Raw genomic sequence first — 20,896 nt, forward strand, 5'->3', positions numbered from 1 at the left:
CTGCCACCGCAGTGTCTGTGTGAAGTTTTGCACTGCTATGTCGACCTGGCAAGTACACACTTGCCAACCCAAACCTTCCCTTTTACTACATGTAAGATAACTCAAAGGTAGGCCTAAAGCAGCCCCATGGGCATGGTGCAGTGTATTTAAAAGGTAGGATTTCTTTTTCAGTATTGCAAGGCCTATCGCTCCCACAGGGTAACATGGGGAAAGCCATGAAATATCTTTCAAGTGTAATTTCCTATTGGGAGAAGATAGAGATGTGGAGTTTGGAGTTTCTGAACTCATAATTTAAAAATGCATCTTTTGGTGAAGTTTGAATTGTAAGTTTGAAAATGGCACTTTTAGAAAATGGGCATTTTCTTGCTTAGCCATTCTGTGCCTTTGCAAGTCTGCTGAATACATGTCTGGGTCTGGATGACAGTTGGGCTATTTGTGTATTCACTGAAGACAGTCACACAAAGGGAGCTCAGGAGTGCCCTGCATATCCTGATGGCCTATCAACAGGCTGATGGGTCTTCCTGAGCCAGAGTGGTGGGAGGAGCTGACACTAGCACTTGAGTAGGGCTGTGTCTGTTCTCACACAAAGCAGTCTCCAACCGCCTGGAGTGTGTCTGGGGCTGAGGCAGGGAAGGGCAGGATCGTGTGCACTACTAAGACTTCTCTTTGAAGATTTCCTACTTCAAAGACAGAAATGGGTACAAGTACTGGATCTCTGACACCAAATAGTTAGAACACTTCTGGACTGAGGACATTATGCCAGGAAGAAAAGCTAGATGCTGTAGGAGGGACTGCCACACTGCCCGTTACATTGTTGTGCTGGCCTGCTGCTTCTGTCCCGGTAGTGAAAGGACTGGACTTTGCTTTCTACATTCTGCTTTCCAAGGTTCTCCAAGGCCTTGAACTGAGCTTGCCTCCTGTTAAGAAGTCTCAGGGTCATCAACGACTTCACCTACTAGCGATTGGGCCCTCTTGCTTTGAGTCCCGACCTGCCAAGTGGTGCCAGATCCAGTTCTTGGACCCTTGAAAGTGAGCTCTGGTGCAACCAAGAAGAAAATAGGTAGATTCACTCCAAAGCGACTTCGGAACTGGCGCCGCTCTCAGACTCTGCGCTGCTGCCTGCACCGGAGCCATGGTCGCCGCTGAGTACAACACTGGCCCGATGCTACTACAGCGCCTCCAAAGTCCCGCAACAGCATGAGTCCCGTGTCCCTGACATCCGTGACACCCAACTCAGACAGCGCGGCAGCACCTGTGACCTTGTAGTGTGATCGTGAAACTGCAAAGTGAATGCTTCGTATCTTGACCTGCTGGATTCATCAATCTCGCCTTGTTGTAAGGCACAGCCACCTCGCCACCGACTGCGCATCACCTCCCCTACAACCGTAAGGAACCGACGCCTCACCTCCCCTGCCTAGCAATAAGGAAATGATGCCTCACCTCCCCGGTAGCAGTAAGAAACCAACGCCACACCAGCTTCAGCGAAGCCTCCCTGACTCAACATCTTTCTTTCCTCATTGTTTTCCAAGGTACTGTACCCAGGGTCCGTGCCACTCCATAACCGGCTCGCACTCCCTCACGAGTGGCTTTGCACTGTTGGAAGCAAATCCGTCAAGATGCTGTGATTGCCCCAGTTGAAGCTATTGTGTTTCTAAGCTCTATACTATGATTTAATCTTTGAAAACTCGTATCTTTACTTGAGTATGTTGGATTTTTTTCATTTTCGTCTTGTTTTACTCAGATAAATATTGGCTATTTTTCTAAACTGGTGTGGAGTAGTTTTGTGGTGTTTTCACTGTGTCCCTGTGTGTCGGTACAAATACTTTACACATTGCCTCCGAGCTAAGCCTGACTGCTCGTCCCAAGCTACCAAGGGGGTGAGCAGAGGTTACCTTAGCTGTGTGCCTCCTTTACCGTGACTTGAGTGAGGGTCCCTGCTTGGACAGGGTGCATACCACTGTCAACTAGAGACCCAATTACTAACAGAGTTCCTCCTGTGAAATTAGATTGGTGCCTAGTTATACTAGGATTTCTTTGTGTGCGGAGTTTGTTCTTGGTCATAAACAAATCCAGAAGCCAAAAATTAAACTTATTTGCTATCCTTTTATTCAACTACAAACAACTATTCATTGACTAAGCAACTCCCCTCACCAGGTGTTTTCTTAATTTCACTTAGTGCTCAAAATACACTGAGATCTGTCATATCATTAATTTGCTAAGTGTAAATTCTCCTTCAGCCGAGACTGTTTCAAATGATCCTGCATCAAAAAAAGAATATCAAGATGATCTTACCAAGCCCAATTTGGGGTTACTCCCAGTCTCAGTCTTTGAAGAAGAGTTTTTACTGCCTTAGCCCCTCAATGTTAATTAGGTTTCCTTCATTTTCTCCATAGCATGACATTTACTGGTGATAGGATTTGGTTTTACCTTTAATTTATATATTCACAATTGTAATAGTATTAGTGATTAGAGATTTTGTTTGATGGCCCTACTCCCTTATTTTCATTTTTAACACATAGGTTTCTTAAAAGCTTATGTTTATCTTTAGGTAATTCGGATATGACCTTAGATTCAAAATGCCTATTTATTATGTACCTGTAAAACTGCACCAAGTAATATAGGTTTTTTTAATTTTATTTTGAACGTGTACTATTTTGTTATATTTCCCATAGATGATCTACTCAATCTTTATTTTGTATCAAACTACATTTATCTGTGGTATAATTGTTTAACACAAGGAGTGACAAAATGTTATATGATAATGACCATACCGGTTGCCCATGGAGGTAAGTGATGTATGATACTACAGAAAGTAGTATATGGGAACTGGAACTGAGTGATGCCAAATGCTGCTGGGCCACTGTTTGATTCAGTTATGGTTTTCATGAAAAATCATTACAAATATTTATTAAAAAGAGAATCTACACAATTTACGTCTGCCATACATTTAAAGACATGTGGATGTTAGGATGCAGCGAAGCGATCATGTCTCTTGAAACTGGCAACCTCTCGCCGGATTCCGTACATTTCCAAATGGTCATCAGAAGGAACGGTCTTCCACAATATTTTAATGGTCCCATGTCAGTAATAGCCTGAGTGACATAATGATAACAGAAATTATTTAGATACAGTAAACAATTTAGTGGAACTCTGTAAACCACCAGTTACCAACATTTCAACCCTGGAGCAGTAACTGCCGCGTTGTGAAACTTATGGTGTAACCAGTAAACGTAGAAAACAGAAGCAAAACATAATACTGAGACGAGAAACAGAGGAGGACTGGAAAACTACAAGTAAAAAAAAAAAATTAAAAAAAAAAAAGAGACGCCACATCAAAAACAACAAAAATGGAGCCACAGTTTAAAAAGCCATCTTTTTATTCCCGTTACCCAGTGCAGAGTTTGCAGTACAGAGACTTCTGTGTCTTAATGAGTGGCGGGCCAGGATCAGTTTCTGCTAGTTACAGTCTGCTCTACAATTGTTCTAAATTTTAAACAGGGGCAGAGAGAAGAAACAACATACGGCCAAAAAACATATGTAAACCTCGTTGAAGTGATGAGAAAATGTTAAGTTGGGAGGTTGAAGCCACCATAGGAAAAAAAATTTGAAGGAAATAACAAACCAAACCCCCTTCATCAGCCGCCAACCAATCAGGCATGGAAGAACTCGATCTCCGCTTTGGTGCCTGAGGCAGTATTTGCTTAAAAAAAAAACCACAAAAAAAAATAAACACATCTTGGTATTTTAACCGTTTTGCTCCACCTCCGATTATCTTTGGAATGCCTCCAAAACACATACTAAGCCAGTCTTTGCCAAATGCCATGTTTTTGCTTCACTAACCGTATCTCGGTTATAGGCCCTGTGCACAGCTTTATATTTGTGTACCTTTTCGTCAAAATCTATTTTTACATGGTTTCTGAGAAACTGCTTTTATTTGGTACCACCTCACTTTATCCAATACTGCGAGTCTTCATACACCATATTTGAGAAACAATTCTTTCATCTAGCTTGTGAGACAAAATCAGTACTGGAAGGGGGACACACAGAGTACATACCTTTGCATCTATTCAGAGATGACAATGTATTCTACTCACCCCAGACAAAGTTCATGAAAAGTTTCCATTTTGTACTACATAATGTTAAATGGCTGAAGTTAAGCAAGTTAAAAAAAATCACCTATTTTTAATGTCGACCTCTGTATTTCACTCAGTAGCACAAATGGGGTATGACCATTACAAACTATCATGACAGATTAACCAAACATGATGCTCTCCTGATCAAAAAAACGTTTTACGCACTTCTGAAAGTCACTGTCCCAGTTCACTTAGCATTCTATGAAAGAGCTTTACAAATAAAAGAGTTTTTAAGAGGCTTACAGATATAAATGCAAACAAAACACAGCAGGATTCTCAAAGAATTCTGGCTTGAACAAGGAGAAGGCTAGGTAATATTTTCATATCGTTGGCTAATGTGTACTATTACTAGACAGCGGGAAGAAGCAGGACACACAGTATGCAACTCCAGACGCCTTGCGATGACAGGCCCTAACCAATAAAATGTGTTTTTCTCTACACATTCACTTTGTGGCAATAAAACATATCAGACAGACACATTAGAAAAATCTCTAACTAGTATGGCGACTTAGCTAACCAGACAATCACCCGCTGGTAGCAACTGCAATATTCTTATATAGCTGAGCAATTTGGTGTGCTAACAGAACAGAAGTCTTTATTCAAGCATGGGCCCGTTTCATCAGTACCGGATTGATCAATTTCAGAAACGTCTCGTATACTTAAGAAGCCCCTCTTTTTATACCTACTTATGGGAAACAAAGCTATAATCAGATAAAGTTTCCCAAGCATGGTCGAGGGGCCAGGGAATAAAAAACTTCAAACTGTTCCTTTTCCTCGTGACCTGAAAATACCATGGTAGACATTCATCCACATACTCTGACGAGAATCAAAAGGGTTATAATTTTATATACCCATCTCTGTATTAAAAGAATAAAGTCCCCAGGAACATTTAAAGAGACCTTGTTAATTGGGCTGGCAAAATCATTTCCCCCCACAAAAGTTTGCAAAATGTATGCATTTTTGCAAAATGCCCACATAAGATCACTCAAGATCAGGTCAGACTGATTGATTCAAAGAGAAAATGCCTCAGGCCACGAGTTTAAGGTTTCTGCAAGATGTTTAGTTCACACACCAGTGTCCACAGAGTTAAAATTAAGTGAAATTCCACACACCCAAAAAATATTTTTTAAACGTCTGAAATTCACGTAATTTCATCTGCAAAACGAACATTTTAACTGAAACGACCTGTTTCATAATATCATAATACCAATGAGACGTGTGTGTGCGCGAGAGTGCACGCGCACACATACACACACACACAAACACAGCTGAAAGAAAAGCCCTATATTTAACTGTTAATGATTTCTGAAGGTGCCCTCGAAGCAAGAGTGTGTTCCAACTAAATAATCTTGGGGAATGTTTATTTAAGCTTGTGTCTGCAAGAACAACAGTTACAGGATAAACATAGGTGCCTCACTGGTATCATGGTTTCCTCACAAAGGCTAGTCGAGTATTCATTTCTTCACCAGTAACAGTTAAAAGCCTGGAGAGAATGGCAAGTTGCCAGCCCAAAGGTGATCTTGGGGGACCTTGAAACTGCAGTCCCAAGTAAAGATCAATCAATGCAACAAAATGTACCAGCTTTTCTTAGTTTACTCCTGCACCCTTTGAAAGAGGGTATGAATCCACAGATGAAGTCAACCTACCAGGAACAGACACCGCAGCACCAACGATACTGACAAAAGATTGCAGAGCAATCAAGTTCCATCAAACAACATGATGCCACTGTATGTGCATTGTAGTCAACAACAACTGATGCAGTACACGACATGAGTTTTAAAAAGAAGTGATGCTTCATCAGAAGCATTATCGATCATCAAAGGCACTGGTCACAATAAAGGGCTGAAAGGATGCATTACCACCGAAGAAGCAAATCCAACTACAGAAAGCCAGACCAAGTGGAGAAATCACAATGGAAATAGTACAGTAGGTGAAATAGCATTAGTTGCATTCTTGACCAGAAGAGAGGTCACTTCAGATGAATCAGTAAGTCAGATAATTATAAATGTTCAGTAAAGAGAGGTCCTCAATGACAAATCAACAGGAAGTGATGTCACAACTGAAAGAATAGGGTAGGAAGAGATGTCACTGTGTGCACTCATTAATGAAAGAGATTGCTTTGAAGTTTAACCTAGGTTGAACACATGATCTCTTAAGAAAGCCAACAGCATGTGAAACCACAGTTGGAAAGCCTTGAGAGTAAGTGACTTACTTGCAGTTACATTCGTAACAAGGGGTGATAATTTGTTTGATAAAGCGCCGACAGAAGGCGAGATCTGAGAAAGTGCACATTTTATTGAAGATAAATCATTAGTAAGTAATGCCATAGAAATTCCCTGCTGATTATTGTTCAACTGGGAACAATGAAATCACAACTTTAAGGCAGAAGATTACATGTATCCACCTCTGAAGAAAATCGTACAGGGCTGGAGTCAGAAGGCCTCCAGATTTCTAAAGTCATACCCACTGGTTCGTCTTAAGAAGCACAGTCAAAACCTTAGATCTCAAGATGCACGGTTTGCGGGTCAGCTATTAGCAACCCACGTTGACTGGGCATCCATCCTGCAAGTCCGCTAATGGAAAGGAAGCACAGAGCGAATGCTAAACAGTAATATTGGTCCATTTGTTCAGAAGTGCTCTTTTTCTTTGATGCAGGAGAGGAGCATGATGCATAGAACAGGTTTTCCCGATGCTGCCAATGTTTCCTTGTATCCTTTTGTGGAGTCGGGCAGGGGAGGGCAAGAAACAGAAATTCCACTCTTTCCTATCGAACCGTTACACCAAGTTTCTCAAGGATGCGGACTCCTTTCTCCAGGTACTCTTGTCGAGTCATCCAGAAGCTGTCCTTGTCCTTCATAATGTCGGCCAGAACTGCCCCGCCCAAAAACACCATGTGCTTCCGGCGTGGTGGATCCTCGATTCGGATCTTGAATTTCTAGAGCAAGAAAATCACAACAGGACAATGAGTGCAAAAGAAAGTAGAGAGCAGATCAGAGCTCAGAAAGAAAGCATTCATGGCATTCAACATTACTTTTCCAGGCAAGTGTCTTTCACAAAATTACACATTTCGCATAAACTTTGTAAAAATACTCTTGAAGCCTTGAAAATTGTTGTGTAAAGTTGACCCCTTGTGACATTGAAGAGAATGTAGATTGAGTCAATGTGATCGTTAGATATTTTGTCCAGCAGTTGTGAAAGAGAATCTTAATTCTTCTTGTTTTTCCACCTCGTGGCAGTCTTAATAGGACACGACTAAATAGGAACACACATCAAACTCCAAAACAAGTGTCACAGCTAAGTAGCCTTCTTTTGCTGCCCAAAGCTATCACAGACCAACTGTATGAATAAATGAAAATTATTTTGTATATCACAAAACAGAAACAGGTATGTGCCAATTTTTGCTATATTCATTTCCAGGCTGCTCAGTTAACGTCAGGGACTAGCTCGGTAAACTGTGCCCCCTCGCTCTCTGCAACTTCTCTCTCCTACTCACCACATCAGCTCTCCTGCTCCCATTCTCGTACCATATACATTTTTGCTGCCTTTCCACATATTCCCTTAACTTTCCCGTAATTCGCTGTATGTTTCCTAAGGCTGTTCATCATATGCACAGCATTTTTAATTGCACTCTGCTTGAAACAGTTTATTCTATACTATCCCGGGAAACAAGCAACACAGACAGTGTTCCCTTTTGGCTTCTAATTGTCAGATGCTAAAACAAAAGTACTTCGGAAGACTCAAATACTGTTACCTCAGAGTGACGGATTTTTGAACCAAACACAATGTCTATCAAAGAAATTGAGATGATGTAAAACCACAAGGCAGCCTGGGATACCTATGTTTTATTTGGAGGTGCAATATAGCGTCTCAGAAAACAGGCAGTACAAATTCATCATAATGGATTAGATACCCCTTGCACATCGTATAACATGACACAACGACAGTAAATAGTATATTCACATCAACTATTTCATAAAGACAAAACAAAACTCACATTTTTCCAAATCTCACCCATAAAAGGTTTCCAGAACTGAACTACCTGATCGCTAATTTACAACAAAAAGTTCCACAGTTTGGAAAAATTCGTCATACTCCCGACCTTGCAGAGACTCTCTAGCCCCAACCCATTTTATTTTTTCGATGCACTCCAAATAAATGGGCAACAGGCTTGGATCTCCATCTCTGTAGCAGCAACAATCACGCCACCAAGATAAACAACCGTTTCTGGTGTCTCACCGGAATGCCCATCAAGGGGCAATAGCCTAAAAGTGTAAGCATAGGGATCTGGGGAATTTGTATCTAAAATCTAAAAATACTTCCCAAACCATACCCAATTTACTACAATTCAAATAATGTGTGACCAATCTCCACTGTTGACCATATAACACCTAAAACATTGGTCAGAACATTCTCTGTTATTTGACTTAAAATATGAGGAGTCCTATATTTTAACCATTTTGTAAAGAATTGTGCACTTCTTTTAAAAAACTCTTGTAACATCTTATATCTTACGTTTTTTTTAAAGGGATTCGTTTAATCTTCAAATATCTCTAATTTGATTTTATTTTAACATCATGTCTAACAGATCATTCTGCAAAAGGCTGTGTACACTACACGTTTTACTAAACCTAAATGCTTATTGTGAAAATTACTATAACTTAAGCTTGGGAGAGCCAAGCCTTCTTCCTTTGTGCTCCTATATAAAATGCTTAGTGCTGTTCTCGGGCTGGAGTTGTGTCATAGAAAGTACTGCAGCAAATATTATAAATATTGGACCAACAATTTTATTAAAGCTACACTTCCAATTAGCATAAAGAGGAGTGGAGTCCATTTAGTTAATATTATTTTAACTTTAAACAAAAGAGGCTTATAAATAATATACAAATCCCCCAAATCGTGTGTATAAAGAAAACTCTTGGACTTGGTATTTACACAATTCCAGAACTCTGGCAAAAATTCCTCAACCGAACAATTACGTAAAATAATGTAAACCAATGTCTGTCTTAGATTTCTTAACTCCTAAATTTGAAATGCCAAGATCATTTCAAATACTCTCTCCTGCACTTCATTTTTCGGGGTCAGCAATACCATAATGCCGTTGGCATGTAGCTTAATTTTAGCTATTTGAGGAACGAATGCCTTAACTGCTTTGTCGTTCTGGAAAGCCAAGGCTAATGTTTCAATAAAAAAGGCCTCACCTTGTCCCATGCTGGCCCTTAAATTTGCTACTTTCTAATGAATTTAAAATCTGTTTGGCTTCAGTCTGTAGTACATTTTCTTTACAAGGCCCATGGGCTGGGCACAGAATCCAAATCTCTCTAGTATGCACAAAAGAGTTTCACAGACCATGAGCTTAAACACCTCTTCTGCGTCCAGTAAAAAAATTGCAACCGGAATCTGATTCGTAGCAAACATGTCTAGAACTTCTAATACATATTTAGTGTTTGTACAAAGCTGTTGACCCACAATAAAACAATTTTGGTCCTTACGGCTAAGTTTAAATGCTACTTTATTAAATCATTGTTGCCACCTTCATTATGATTTTATAATCTGTAGTTAGAACTGTGACTGGATGATAGGAATTGGAGTCAATTGGGTCTTTGCCTTTTTAAAGAAAACTAACCACATTCCCTAGATTTAAAAAAAAATACAAAAAATAAATAAAAAGACGGTGGCGGCAGGCAATTCACTTTTTAAAATCGAATTAGTGACTTCCAGCAAATAGGTATTTAGAATTTCTCGAAAAGTTTTATCAAATGCAGAGGGAAACCCGTCTGGACTACATACTTTTCCACCAGAAAGGCTTTTTACCATTCCTACAGTTCTTTCAGGGGAAAAGGCTGTCAGAATAAGATCTAAAAAATGTATTTGATTCAGACACATCAACTTTAGGAGAGAGACTATACATATCTCAAAAATGATCTAAAGCAAACAGTATTAATTTTTTCCTCAGATGTACAGCATGGCCCTGTTCTAGGACATGTCACAGAAACTAACAGAATTATTTCAAAACCCATTCCTGTGCATGCCAAGCTATAAACCTGCCTCCACAGTTACTCTCTTTATAAATCTTTTGCAAATGAGTGGGATTTTGTACATAATTCTTAACTATGTAGTGCTTCTCCAAGGGCCATTTTCTCTTTTTCGAGGGCTCTCCTATTCTCATCTGACCCATGCGCTAAGAATCTAGACTACTCAGTTAACCTGATTCTCCAATCTAATTTCTTCCTCTTTCAGAGCTTTAAATTTAACTATATCTCTAGAAATCACTGAAGCCCGTAAGGTTTCATGGCGTCCTATACCATATTAACTGCAGCAGTACCCTTGTTTCTCTCAAAAAAGCTTTTAATCTCCACTTATATGGACCAATCCAGCTTTCATCTCCCAGACCAACTTTATTAAAAGCCCATCTTTGCTTCCAAATGGGAAGGTTATGCCCAGACGTGGGCCCTGTGCTCAGTGTGCCACTGGATTCAAGCTAGCCTGGCTGATGGGAGGTGATACCCGAAACCCATCCCAGGATGCTGGTTTCCAGTCAAGGATGGACCTGGCCTGGCAGATCGGGCTGACTGTTCCCATTGGGTGCAGGGTCAAGACTGATTTGCATATGGCTTGGTCCAAACTGGGGTGGCATGGTGTGCACAAAAATGATGGATTTAACCAAGATCTGTGACTGGGGGTGAATGTTTAACAATGTTCAGCATTCCATCCATCATCTTTTTGAGCATCTTTGGTTCTTGGGAACCTGATCCCTACCAATTGTCTCGAAGTTCTAATGCGGAATAGTCAGAAAACCCATTCTGTAACATATTTACTTGCTTGAACTTAACTGTGATTCAGATCAGAAAATAATAAATACAAGTAGCTGTTTTAGATCTGGCCGAAAAGCAAATGTACTGTTTTTTAATAGGGGAAAGATGCTCTGCAAGGATCTACCAGCCCACAGATTCTTTCATATTCTCCAAGACGTTTTGCAGCCTTTGTTTTTTGCTGTTTCTTTTAACTCATTGTGGTATGTAGATCCATTCCTGAAAAAATATTACAATCTCCTCCTACTATTATTTCTCTATCTATCGAGGATAATGATTGGAACAGCCTGTCTAACAGAGTTGAAATGGTCTTCTTTCGTTGCATATAAGTTAACTAATGTTAATCACAACAAATTAAATGTACAATTGACCAAACACCAATTCCATGTCCACTTGTCATATATGTATCTTGACTTTATCAATTTTATTGAATATACGTTGCCACCCTTCTGTGTGCAGCATAACACCCCCCAAACCACGTTTAAAAGCAGCCCAGGTTTTAAACATATATAACCGGTTAAGGGGACTACATGATTCCGGCAAGGAAACCACTGTTGGCATGTTGCTTTTTATCCAGGATGCCATTTTTTCCTCCCATTATTTAATTGGTCAATGTTTATTGAAAACAACCTCATCATATCACCTTCCCAGGAAAAAACCCTGCTGGCGCTCCGCGGGCCCATACCTTCCATGTATTGAGGCAGTGCAACCACGGCCTACACAAACCTTCCTATGTGCAAACATGCAATTCAGCACCAAAAATACATACATATTTTTTAAATGCCCCACCAAACAGTAACTAGAATGCTTGAAGTGCCCACATAAACCTCTGTAGTGCAAAGACACAGTACGCCTTCGTAAAGTGCATAGTTCACGCAATTCCAAAAGAAAACATTATCTAAAGTGCATATTCTACCTAGTGCATAATACTAATAATGCACTTATGCCTCTACAACCCCGAACTTGGGTACCCTGCAAGGTTCCGAAGCCTACCTCTCAAAAATCTCGTGATGAACCACTAGTGTTTTACTCCTTTTTCTCCTGTTTCCCCATCACTCCATTCTGCCACCTGCCCCCTCTTCCTCTGACTGCTATCGCAGGAGCCCCACCTTACCTCCTGCTCCAAGCACCCCTCTCCCCAAGCCCGTGGGCAGTCAACACCTTTACAAGGTGTTGTGTCGTTCCAGTTCCTGGACACACAGGCCCCTCCCCACCTTCGCTTCCTAGCACACTCCATCAAACAGTTGTATTTAACCTGTACCTAGACCAAAACAATGGGGAAAATGTCCTGCCGCTGCAGAATCTGGGATTCCTGGATGCAGACCCAACCTCACTGTTACATTTCAAACTGCCAGTAACTGTTCTGAATCCAACAGCTAAATGGGAGAAGTATCAAAAAGATTCGGTCAGACAGAGCGAGGCTTTATCAGTGGCTACACACCGTTCACATCCCATCCTTAATAACACAGAACAGATGGAAGACTAATATTTGCACCCCATAAAGTGATCTTTAAATGTGTGGTTGATGGTATCAATAGACATCCATCCTAGTAGCGATTTAATTAATATCAGCATTTCATTAATATGCTTGTTGCCACCATAGTCTCTAATTTCTTTAACACCAAACCCTGCACTAATAGTGTAAATGACATACTACAACTTACTGCTAATAACATTTAGGCAAATGCTTTCCCTATTTCATCTGAATAATTTAATCGGCATATCAATTCAAATTATATTATTTTGAACATTAGGTGTTTTTCAAGTATGCTTTCTGCTGTCTTAACAATTCTGGAAAACTCTTCATGAATGACAGAAAACTACTGCATCATATCAGTGCCATCACAATGCACGCTGGAAGAACAGTTTGTGTTATTTACATACCTGCATGACTTCCATGTGATGAATTACTGCAGAACGTAGGCCCACGTACGGTTCCTCAAAGCTGTTAATCCCAATACTATAGAGAAATCTGGATATGAGACCCATCGTGTATGTCTGGATTTTAAACCCATCATGCAGCTTCCTTTTGATCCAACAGGAACAGGAGCTGTACGTCTCCACTCCTCAATTGGAATGGGCGAACACCATTCGAAGCCACACTGGTCTCAATACAATGATGCTATTGGTTTGCTCATGCACATCTTAATAAGGATACACCGCCCTGCTAGCACTGGCAGTGGGAAACCGAGGGAATCCACTTCCCAGTATGTGCAGCCAAACCTGGTGCTGTGGAGGAACTCATGCTTCCAATAAACATACTGATGGATACTGCAGCCTACAGATTCCTCGCCTTAAAATACACCCCAGGTGCCATACTGAATTTTTCAGCAATGCTCTTGTGCACAAGGTGGTGCCAGGAAGTCAGCAGTGGCTCCACACTGCTCAGGAAGAAGAGGCATATAAGCGCAACCCCTGCACACTGACCTCAGTTCCTTTCTTTATCTTCTGCTATAGATCCGAAGCACTCCACCCACTTTCGTCAGTCTTTTGATGTTTTGTAAACATTCCCAACCAGTGTGCTAGGGAACAATGTCCCAGCCTAACATAACAGGCTTCAAGACATGCTACGATTACAAAAAACATGTATCGGTCACAGACCTGTACAAGGTGAGTCTGTCAACAATTTGGTTTTGGAACAAAATTCATAGTTGTGTGGCTAGTGAGCCCTTAAGCGCCCAAAGGTGATCCAGGAGGTGAATCTGTATGGCACGGAACATATTCAGTGGAGACTTTTACATAAGTCTCACTCCCATTCCAGGTCATGGTCCCAGTCTGGCTCTTGGGGCTGTTCTTGTGAAAGGTCTACCTTGTCGTCAAAGTCTTCAAGTAAGCCCAAAGCAAAGTCTAAACGCAAACAAAAAAAAGTGATGGACTTGACACCATCCCACAACTGCATGTCTAAGGAGAAGGTGCAAAGCCATCATGATGTTAGTAGGTCTTCTCTTGGGTCCCTGCGCCCAAACTCATTTTCCCAGCTGACCCTAGAGCACTTAGAGCTACCCTAACCATCATCGACGGCATAAAATCGAGCCTATCAAAGTGGTCATGCTGCAGATCTTCAGCACTTTACCAGCTTCCTCTAGTGTGCCTTTGGCTCCATGGATCCAAAGGGGCCTCTGGTCGTGTTACTGGCAGAGGGCCTACCCCGGCACCAACTGACCCTGTAGGACCAGCTCCGATCCAGTACCAGCTCCAGTACAAAAGTGTACTCCAGTGTGTGGATCTGAACTAGGCTGTCACTTGTCGACGCCGGAAGAGGATCGCATTCTGATCTCGATGTTGAACTATGAAATTACTAAAGTGTTAACTGGTCATCTTACAGACTGATTCTGTGTGGATGCCACTTCAGGGCAATTGCAACACCAGAGGTTCCATTACTTTTTCAACTCTCACTGGACAAGGTACAACACAGATAAGGATGATAACGGTGGGGTGGGGGATGGTGATCTTTCACCTCATTATGATGGCAGGATTTATAAAGTTGCAATAGGCCTCATAAGGGACTGGACTCGCCATTTGGACCACCGACTGAGCAGAGTGGGTCACTTACGGCTGTTGTTCAGTTGGCAGATGAATTCCTGGAATTACAGATGCCCTATGCTGAGACCAAGACTAAACTCCTTACAGAAATTCTACAGCCTGGTTATGCAACATCAAACCCTTGCTCTCCTTCTACGAGGCGCTCACTGATACTTTAATGTACACCTGGTAAAAGCCCTATGACTGCCTACCAGTGAATGAGGTGCTGCTCGGGCGTCTTAGTCCCGTACCTGGCAACCCCGATTTGCTCACTAAACATCCTACTCCAGAAAGCCTGGTTGTTCAGGCTTCAACCAGAAAAGATAACCCTAATTCTTCCCCATTGGCAGCACAGGGTGGCTGAGATATTTGGGAAACAAATGTACTTTTCGGACAAGGCTGCACTGAGATGGGTCAATGCAGTCCATTTGTTGGGATGTTATATACATGTCCTCTTTGACACGGCCAAAGTGATCTTGCCAGCAGTCCTGGAAGACCTTGGGGCCTCTCTGGCTCCAATAAATCATGGTGGACAGAAAGCGGGCAAGTATGTAATTTGTACTGCCCTAGATACTACGGACTGCCCAGAGAAGGTGGCGGGCAATACGATTATTCTCTGATGCCACGAGTGAATGAGTTCCATGGGGAGTTTCTGGAGATGTGCATCTCGAGAATCTGATCTTTGATGGCTCAAGCCTTTTCGGCGAAAAATCTGGTTTTGCCCTGCTATATTTTAAGGACAGAAGGGCCAGGGCACACTCTTTAGGACTGTTGTCCCCCAGCATCAGTTTAAGAAATTTAGGGGCTACTCCAGGAGGCTGATAGATAGCTTCAATTGCCCCAAACCCTTGCAACAATCAACACAGTCCTTTTGAGGCAGAGGATCTGGCAGTCATCAGGCAATTCAGAAGGGGCACCAGTCCTACTATTCCTACTACCCAGCGCTAAGAGGATTTAAACCTCCTTAGTTTGCCCTTAGCAGCTCAACACCCTTCTGAGGGTAGGGGCGAGTTACAAAAGCCCAGGATCCAGTCTTCCCTCCCAGGATGGAGATCCATTGCATCAAACAGATGGGTCATACAGTTCAGTATGGTCATGCCCCACCTTTTATGTTTGCTCCAACATATCTTTCCCCTGCATCCAATCGACTTTCAGAGGAGCACATCTTCATTCTGCTGCAGGAGTTTCTCTGCAAAGGTGCTGTAGGAAGGGCTGTTCCGAACTCAAAAAGATGAGAGGGTTGTTACTCTTCATATTGCCTAGTGCCGGAGAAAAGACGAGGACCTCTGGCCTATATGGGACCTTTCAACTCTGAATACCTTTCAGCAGAAGGACAAATTCAAAATGCTCACGTTTGCGTAGATATTGGGCGTGCTTGATCTGGAGGTTGGATTGTTTGGGGGGGAGAGAACACACAGGACCCACATTTTAATATACCCCTTCTGCATTCCCACAGGTTCTACCTGTGGGTTAAGGTTCTGCCAGGAGTATTTCCATTTTGCAGTGTTCCACTTTCGCCTCACCTGTGCCCCTCAAGTGTTAACAAAAGTGATAGCAGTGGTTGCGGCACAACTTTGGAAGCAGGGTTTATTAGTTGTCTCCTACTTCAAAGACTGGGTGTTGAAGGTGGTGTAATTACAGTCCATCGTAGACCACCTCTAGAACACAACAGCACCTTTTACATCATTGGTGTTCATTGTCAACAAAGTGAAGTCACGCCTGACTCCTTAGCAGAGGTTGCAATTCACTGGGGCTATTCCACACAGGATACAAATCAAGGCCTTCCCTCCATCGAGAGCCCAGGACTTTCAGGATATGATCCTGATGTTTCAGCCTTGGTACTGGATCTCAGTTAAGGATCGTTTTGAGGTTTTGTGGCATCTTAAACTCCTGCATCACCCCGGCAGACAACATCAAGTGCCACATTCCAGCTTCTGCAAAGGAAATGGATGCACCAGTAAGGCCAATCCCAAGGAAATCTGATGGATGCCATCCAGATTTCGAATGAGTTTGCTCACAACCTGCATTGGTGACTGCTCAAAAACAGCTGGACCAGCAGCAGGGCCCTCTCCCTCTCCCTCCAGAGCCAACATTGGTGACAGAAGTGTCCCTGCTGGGTTGGGGAGATCATCTTTTAGATGGTAGACACAAGGGACTCTGGTTGTAGCCCAGCCTCACATCAATCACCAATTTGTTGTAGGTTCAGATCATTTGTCTGGCATTGGAGCCATCCGACTAAAGGGAGCTGGTGCAGGTTCTTATAGACATCACCACTATATGGTACTGCAACAAACAGGGCAAAGTGGGGTCCTGTTTTGGAGGCTCTGCTCCTCGAGAGCTGGCTGGAGCATCATGGTATTGTCCTGGTCACGAACCCCTGTGCAGGATCCATGAATGCCAAGGCTGATAATCTCAGCAGATGGTGTCCGATGAATCACAAATAGAATTTACACCCCAAGGATGTGCAGGACATCTTCCAACTGCAGAGAAAATCCTGGCTAGATCTTTACGTTACAGTCAAGAATGTGCAGTGTCAATAATTTTGTGCGATGAAGTTTCTGCAAAGACATTTGCTAGCAGATGCATTCTAGATGGAATGGAACACTAGACTCCTGTACACTTTCCCACCCCGCTCTATTCGGTCCCAAGATCTGTAAAAAAAATAAGGGATGACATGACCCAAGTCATTCTAGTGGTTCTGGATTGTGCTAAGAGAGGGGTACCCAGAATTTCTGGTTATGAGCATCAGCCCACAGATTCGGCTCCCACTTTGAGAGGATTTCCAGTCACAGCAGCAGGGCAGGGTCCTTCACCAAAACCTTCACAATCTACACCTCCATTCATGGATATTGAAGGGCAGCAGTTAATTGTGTATGATCTGCTGCTGGAAGTAGTGGAGATCAACCTCGCTGCCAGAAATTCCTTCACAGCATCCTTTTATGTCAGGTGCAAGGAGAAATTTGTGGCCTGGTGAGGAGTTTGCAAGAGAGACGCTTTACAAGCTAAACTGTTGGACTTTCTCCTATTTGTTTTGTCTTTGGCCCAGCAAGTCTTTTCAACTGGCACTCTTAAAGGTTATTTCTCAGCCCATTCGGCCCTTCTACATTTGCCGGCTCAAACGTGCTTGTTTAAATCACCTGTTGTGATGCAGTTTTTTATGTGTCTCATCCAAGGAGTGAATACCAGCGACAGTTAGTGCAACAACCGTAGACCACCATTTTTTCCAGATAAACAGGGGCTGAGGACTCAGTCACAGCATTCTTTCACAATGGGTAATCCATCACCATCCAAGTGCTCTTTGCACTCCCCACCCATCAAACAAAGAGAGCAGATTTCATCATCTGGAGCCCAAAAGGGCTTTAAGCTTTTATACAACAATAAGCCTTTTTTTGGGGTTCCTCTGGGCGAAAAAAGGGAAGGCTGTGCAGAAGATGAACTGATCAAGGTAGATAGTTCTCTGCATCAGGATCTGCTATGCATTAGCCAAGAAGCGGTCCCCCGAAAGGTCTAGGAAGCCAATCATGCTAACAGAGCTAAGATCTCTACCACTGCATTTGTGTACAGAGTGCCTGTCCTTGATATCTGGCAGGCTATAACCTGGGCAGTGGGCATCGATTCAAACACTCACAAAGCACTACTGCTTTGACCACTATGTCTGGAGTGAAGGGCATTTTGCCCAGTCAATTCTACTGGGCTTTTTGGTTTGGGCCACTCCACAGACCCTCTACTTTTGGCACGTCTTTGGTATCTATTCTAAATCGAGGAACCTGTGGTATCTATCAGAAGAACAAGTTATTTACCTTCAGTATTGTTCTTTTTGGTGCATATGCCAACTGCAGATTCCTCACTGCCTGTCCACCTCTCTATTCTGCTGAGCTGCCTCTTTGACACAAAAGGGGTCAGACTTATTAGGCACACAAAACTCTGGATGTACAATCTACTAGGCCACCAAAGACTGTTCCAAAGGCCAAGACAGAAAGGTCAGAATGGACATTGAGCAACAACTCTCTTATTACACTCAGAGGAGCGAGAGCAAACTTTCCTATTAAAACCAACACTCTACCTTCAGTTGATCATGGACGAATCCCACAATGACTCCTAGTTAACTAGGCATATTACAGACCCTTTCAGTAACATGTTTAGACTGTCTGTAGCCATCTCTGTAATAGTGTCCAGATCTGTGAGTGAATACTGTTTGTTATAACAATCATGTACAGAACCACTAAGATTGTTCAAATGGCAGACCCTTTAAAACTGGCCAGGCATGGTCCAGAGGATTCTACTGCCCAAAGCAAAAATGTAGGACTTTTTTGTGATCCTAAAACAGATTGGTATTATAAGTTGTGAAGCAAGAATTTTTTCCACTTACTGAAAGTTTCTCCACATCGCCTTTGAGGACCCGCTCCAGGTAAAGCTGTTTGATTTCTCGTTCCAAACGAGAGGGCAGACCCGGGTACATGGTGGATCCACCAGAGAGCACAATGTGCTTATAAAACTCTGATCTGCAATAAAAGAGGCAAAACATTACTCCAGTCCCATAAATACACCCCACCACAGATGAAATGTGGATTTGCATACAATGTGTTGCTTATTGCTGAAGGGAATTGCTGACCTAACTGACAGAGGATCTTTACCAAATAATTTAAAGCAGCAATAATACTTTTTGGTGTTCTCTCTACACAGAGTAGACTGCTTTGATCACTTTGTAATACCGATACATTCATTAATCACCCTATGGGAATTTGTATAACACGGGTTTAGACACATTTTCTCGGAGGCAGAGATTCTGACAATAGAAAAATTCTCCACAGCTCCAGTTTGTTCCTCTCAGTGGAAGTAATCCCTGGAATAACTCATGGAGCCTAGCCATTCTTGAATAAAAGTGTGCAAGTAATTTTCTTATTAGAGCCTTATTTAGACATCACTACTCATCTGTAATGAGAAAATTAAATAACTGCTATTCTGCAATAGTTTTACAATTGATTTGCAGATGCAGGGTTGAAAAGCTGGTCTTTGATCACGCATCAAAGCAAGCAGGAGACCTGGTTTAAAAAAAAACGGAGGAGTGGTAATGATGTGGCCATATCTTATATGAATAAAAGACACCTCTCAGTAAGTAACATCGATACCGGAAGTCAATTTGGAGTTTGGTGACCTCCTAACTCAGGCTTGGGCCATGTTCCTCAATACAGTCATAAAACTCGGTCACTTGTAGCATCCTCATAATATAAAATAGGGACTATCCTATATATATCAGCACATGGCTAATATAAACATTCCTCTTCTGCTGTGCCATGCCACTCACTGTAGAAGTCCTTCTACCCATTAACATCATCCTCCTGAGTAAGTGCCAATGGAAGAGACGACCACATTTTTTTTTTACCTGGTATCAATATCAGCAGCTTGGATGGTGTTGAAGAGCAATTCAGCCACACCAACCCCTTCCACATTGATGAGGTGAGGCTGGAACAGAGCTTCTGGCGCTTCAAAACGTTCACCTCCCACTTTGATCACTCGTCCATCTGGGAGCTAAAAGAAAGCGAGAAAGAATCAGCATTAGCCACATTCCACTGCATAGAAAGATAAACATACTTCTGAGTGAAACTTCAGTCATTTACCACTGTCACTCTCACGCAGCTAGGCACGTTTCTCTGCAAAACCATGCTTTTTTGCGCCAGAAAAAAGTTGCAAGATATGAAAATAAAGCATGAGCTACATCAAACTGTGTGCCGTTTTCTGAAGAGAGGAGGTAGGGAAGGCTCTGTCCACAAACCAGCCACATATCTGTTTTTCCGTAAATAAGATTGTGAAAAAATGAGTGAGTGTACAACGGTGTGCGAGGGTGGGTGGGGGTACATAAAACACTGAGGGGGTACATAAAAGACTGTGGCCATTTTGGCTCAAACTCAACAAACCTGAAATTTGCCAGCGTCTATCACTCACACCACCTGCCTTGTTTTGGTCTCGGTAGTCAGTTTTTCTATCCTATGCCTTTTTGAAATCAGTGTTTTGTTTTGTGCTTTCTGCATGGTGGGCAACTTCAGCTATGGCATGCATTGTGTGGGCTGCATATCTTAACTGGTGAATTTCAGTGCTTTTGTTAATTTGAGTCAGAATCCTAACTCAACCTTTAACCATTTTTTATGAATTTCTTGGGGTTTAAGTAACACACGTAATTTCAACTCCCCCCGCCCCTCCCCGCTTTGTGCAGCGGGGGATGGATGTGTATCTTATGCTGGGGGGGTCATATCCTGCAGATATCCCAGGACGGCAGCCATCCCTCGCTGCGCATACGGGGTGCACAAAGCTTGGCTTTAGGCGAGGCCCCCTTTTTTTCCCATTTTTTGTAAATACAGAACGTAGATTGGTACCACGCACAAACCCAGGCAAACGTCAAGCCTGGGTGGCACAAACCCTGAGACCTATAGCTCT

The 20,896-nt window shown here is 42.4% G+C and overlaps 1 protein-coding gene across 2 annotated transcripts in view; it reads right to left on the minus strand.

Moving 5' to 3' along the window:
* Positions 1–3,359: 3,359 nt before the first annotated feature.
* The window catches only part of LOC138259955 (actin-related protein 2-like), a 110,637-nt gene continuing 93,100 nt past the window's right edge, over positions 3,360–20,896 (minus strand). For both annotated transcript variants that reach the window (XM_069207961.1, XM_069207962.1), the window contains exons 7-9: positions 19,848–19,993; positions 18,834–18,966; positions 3,360–7,068 (exon numbers count right to left, since the gene is read on the minus strand). In XM_069207961.1, the coding sequence (XP_069064062.1) occupies positions 6,898–7,068; positions 18,834–18,966; positions 19,848–19,993 (450 nt within the window). In that variant the 3' untranslated portion in view covers positions 3,360–6,897. The remainder of the gene's footprint in view (positions 7,069–18,833; positions 18,967–19,847; positions 19,994–20,896) is intronic.

This window comes from Pleurodeles waltl, chromosome 9 (assembly GCF_031143425.1).
Source record: "Pleurodeles waltl isolate 20211129_DDA chromosome 9, aPleWal1.hap1.20221129, whole genome shotgun sequence".
In the NCBI taxonomy this organism is placed as follows: Eukaryota; Metazoa; Chordata; class Amphibia; order Caudata; family Salamandridae; genus Pleurodeles; species Pleurodeles waltl.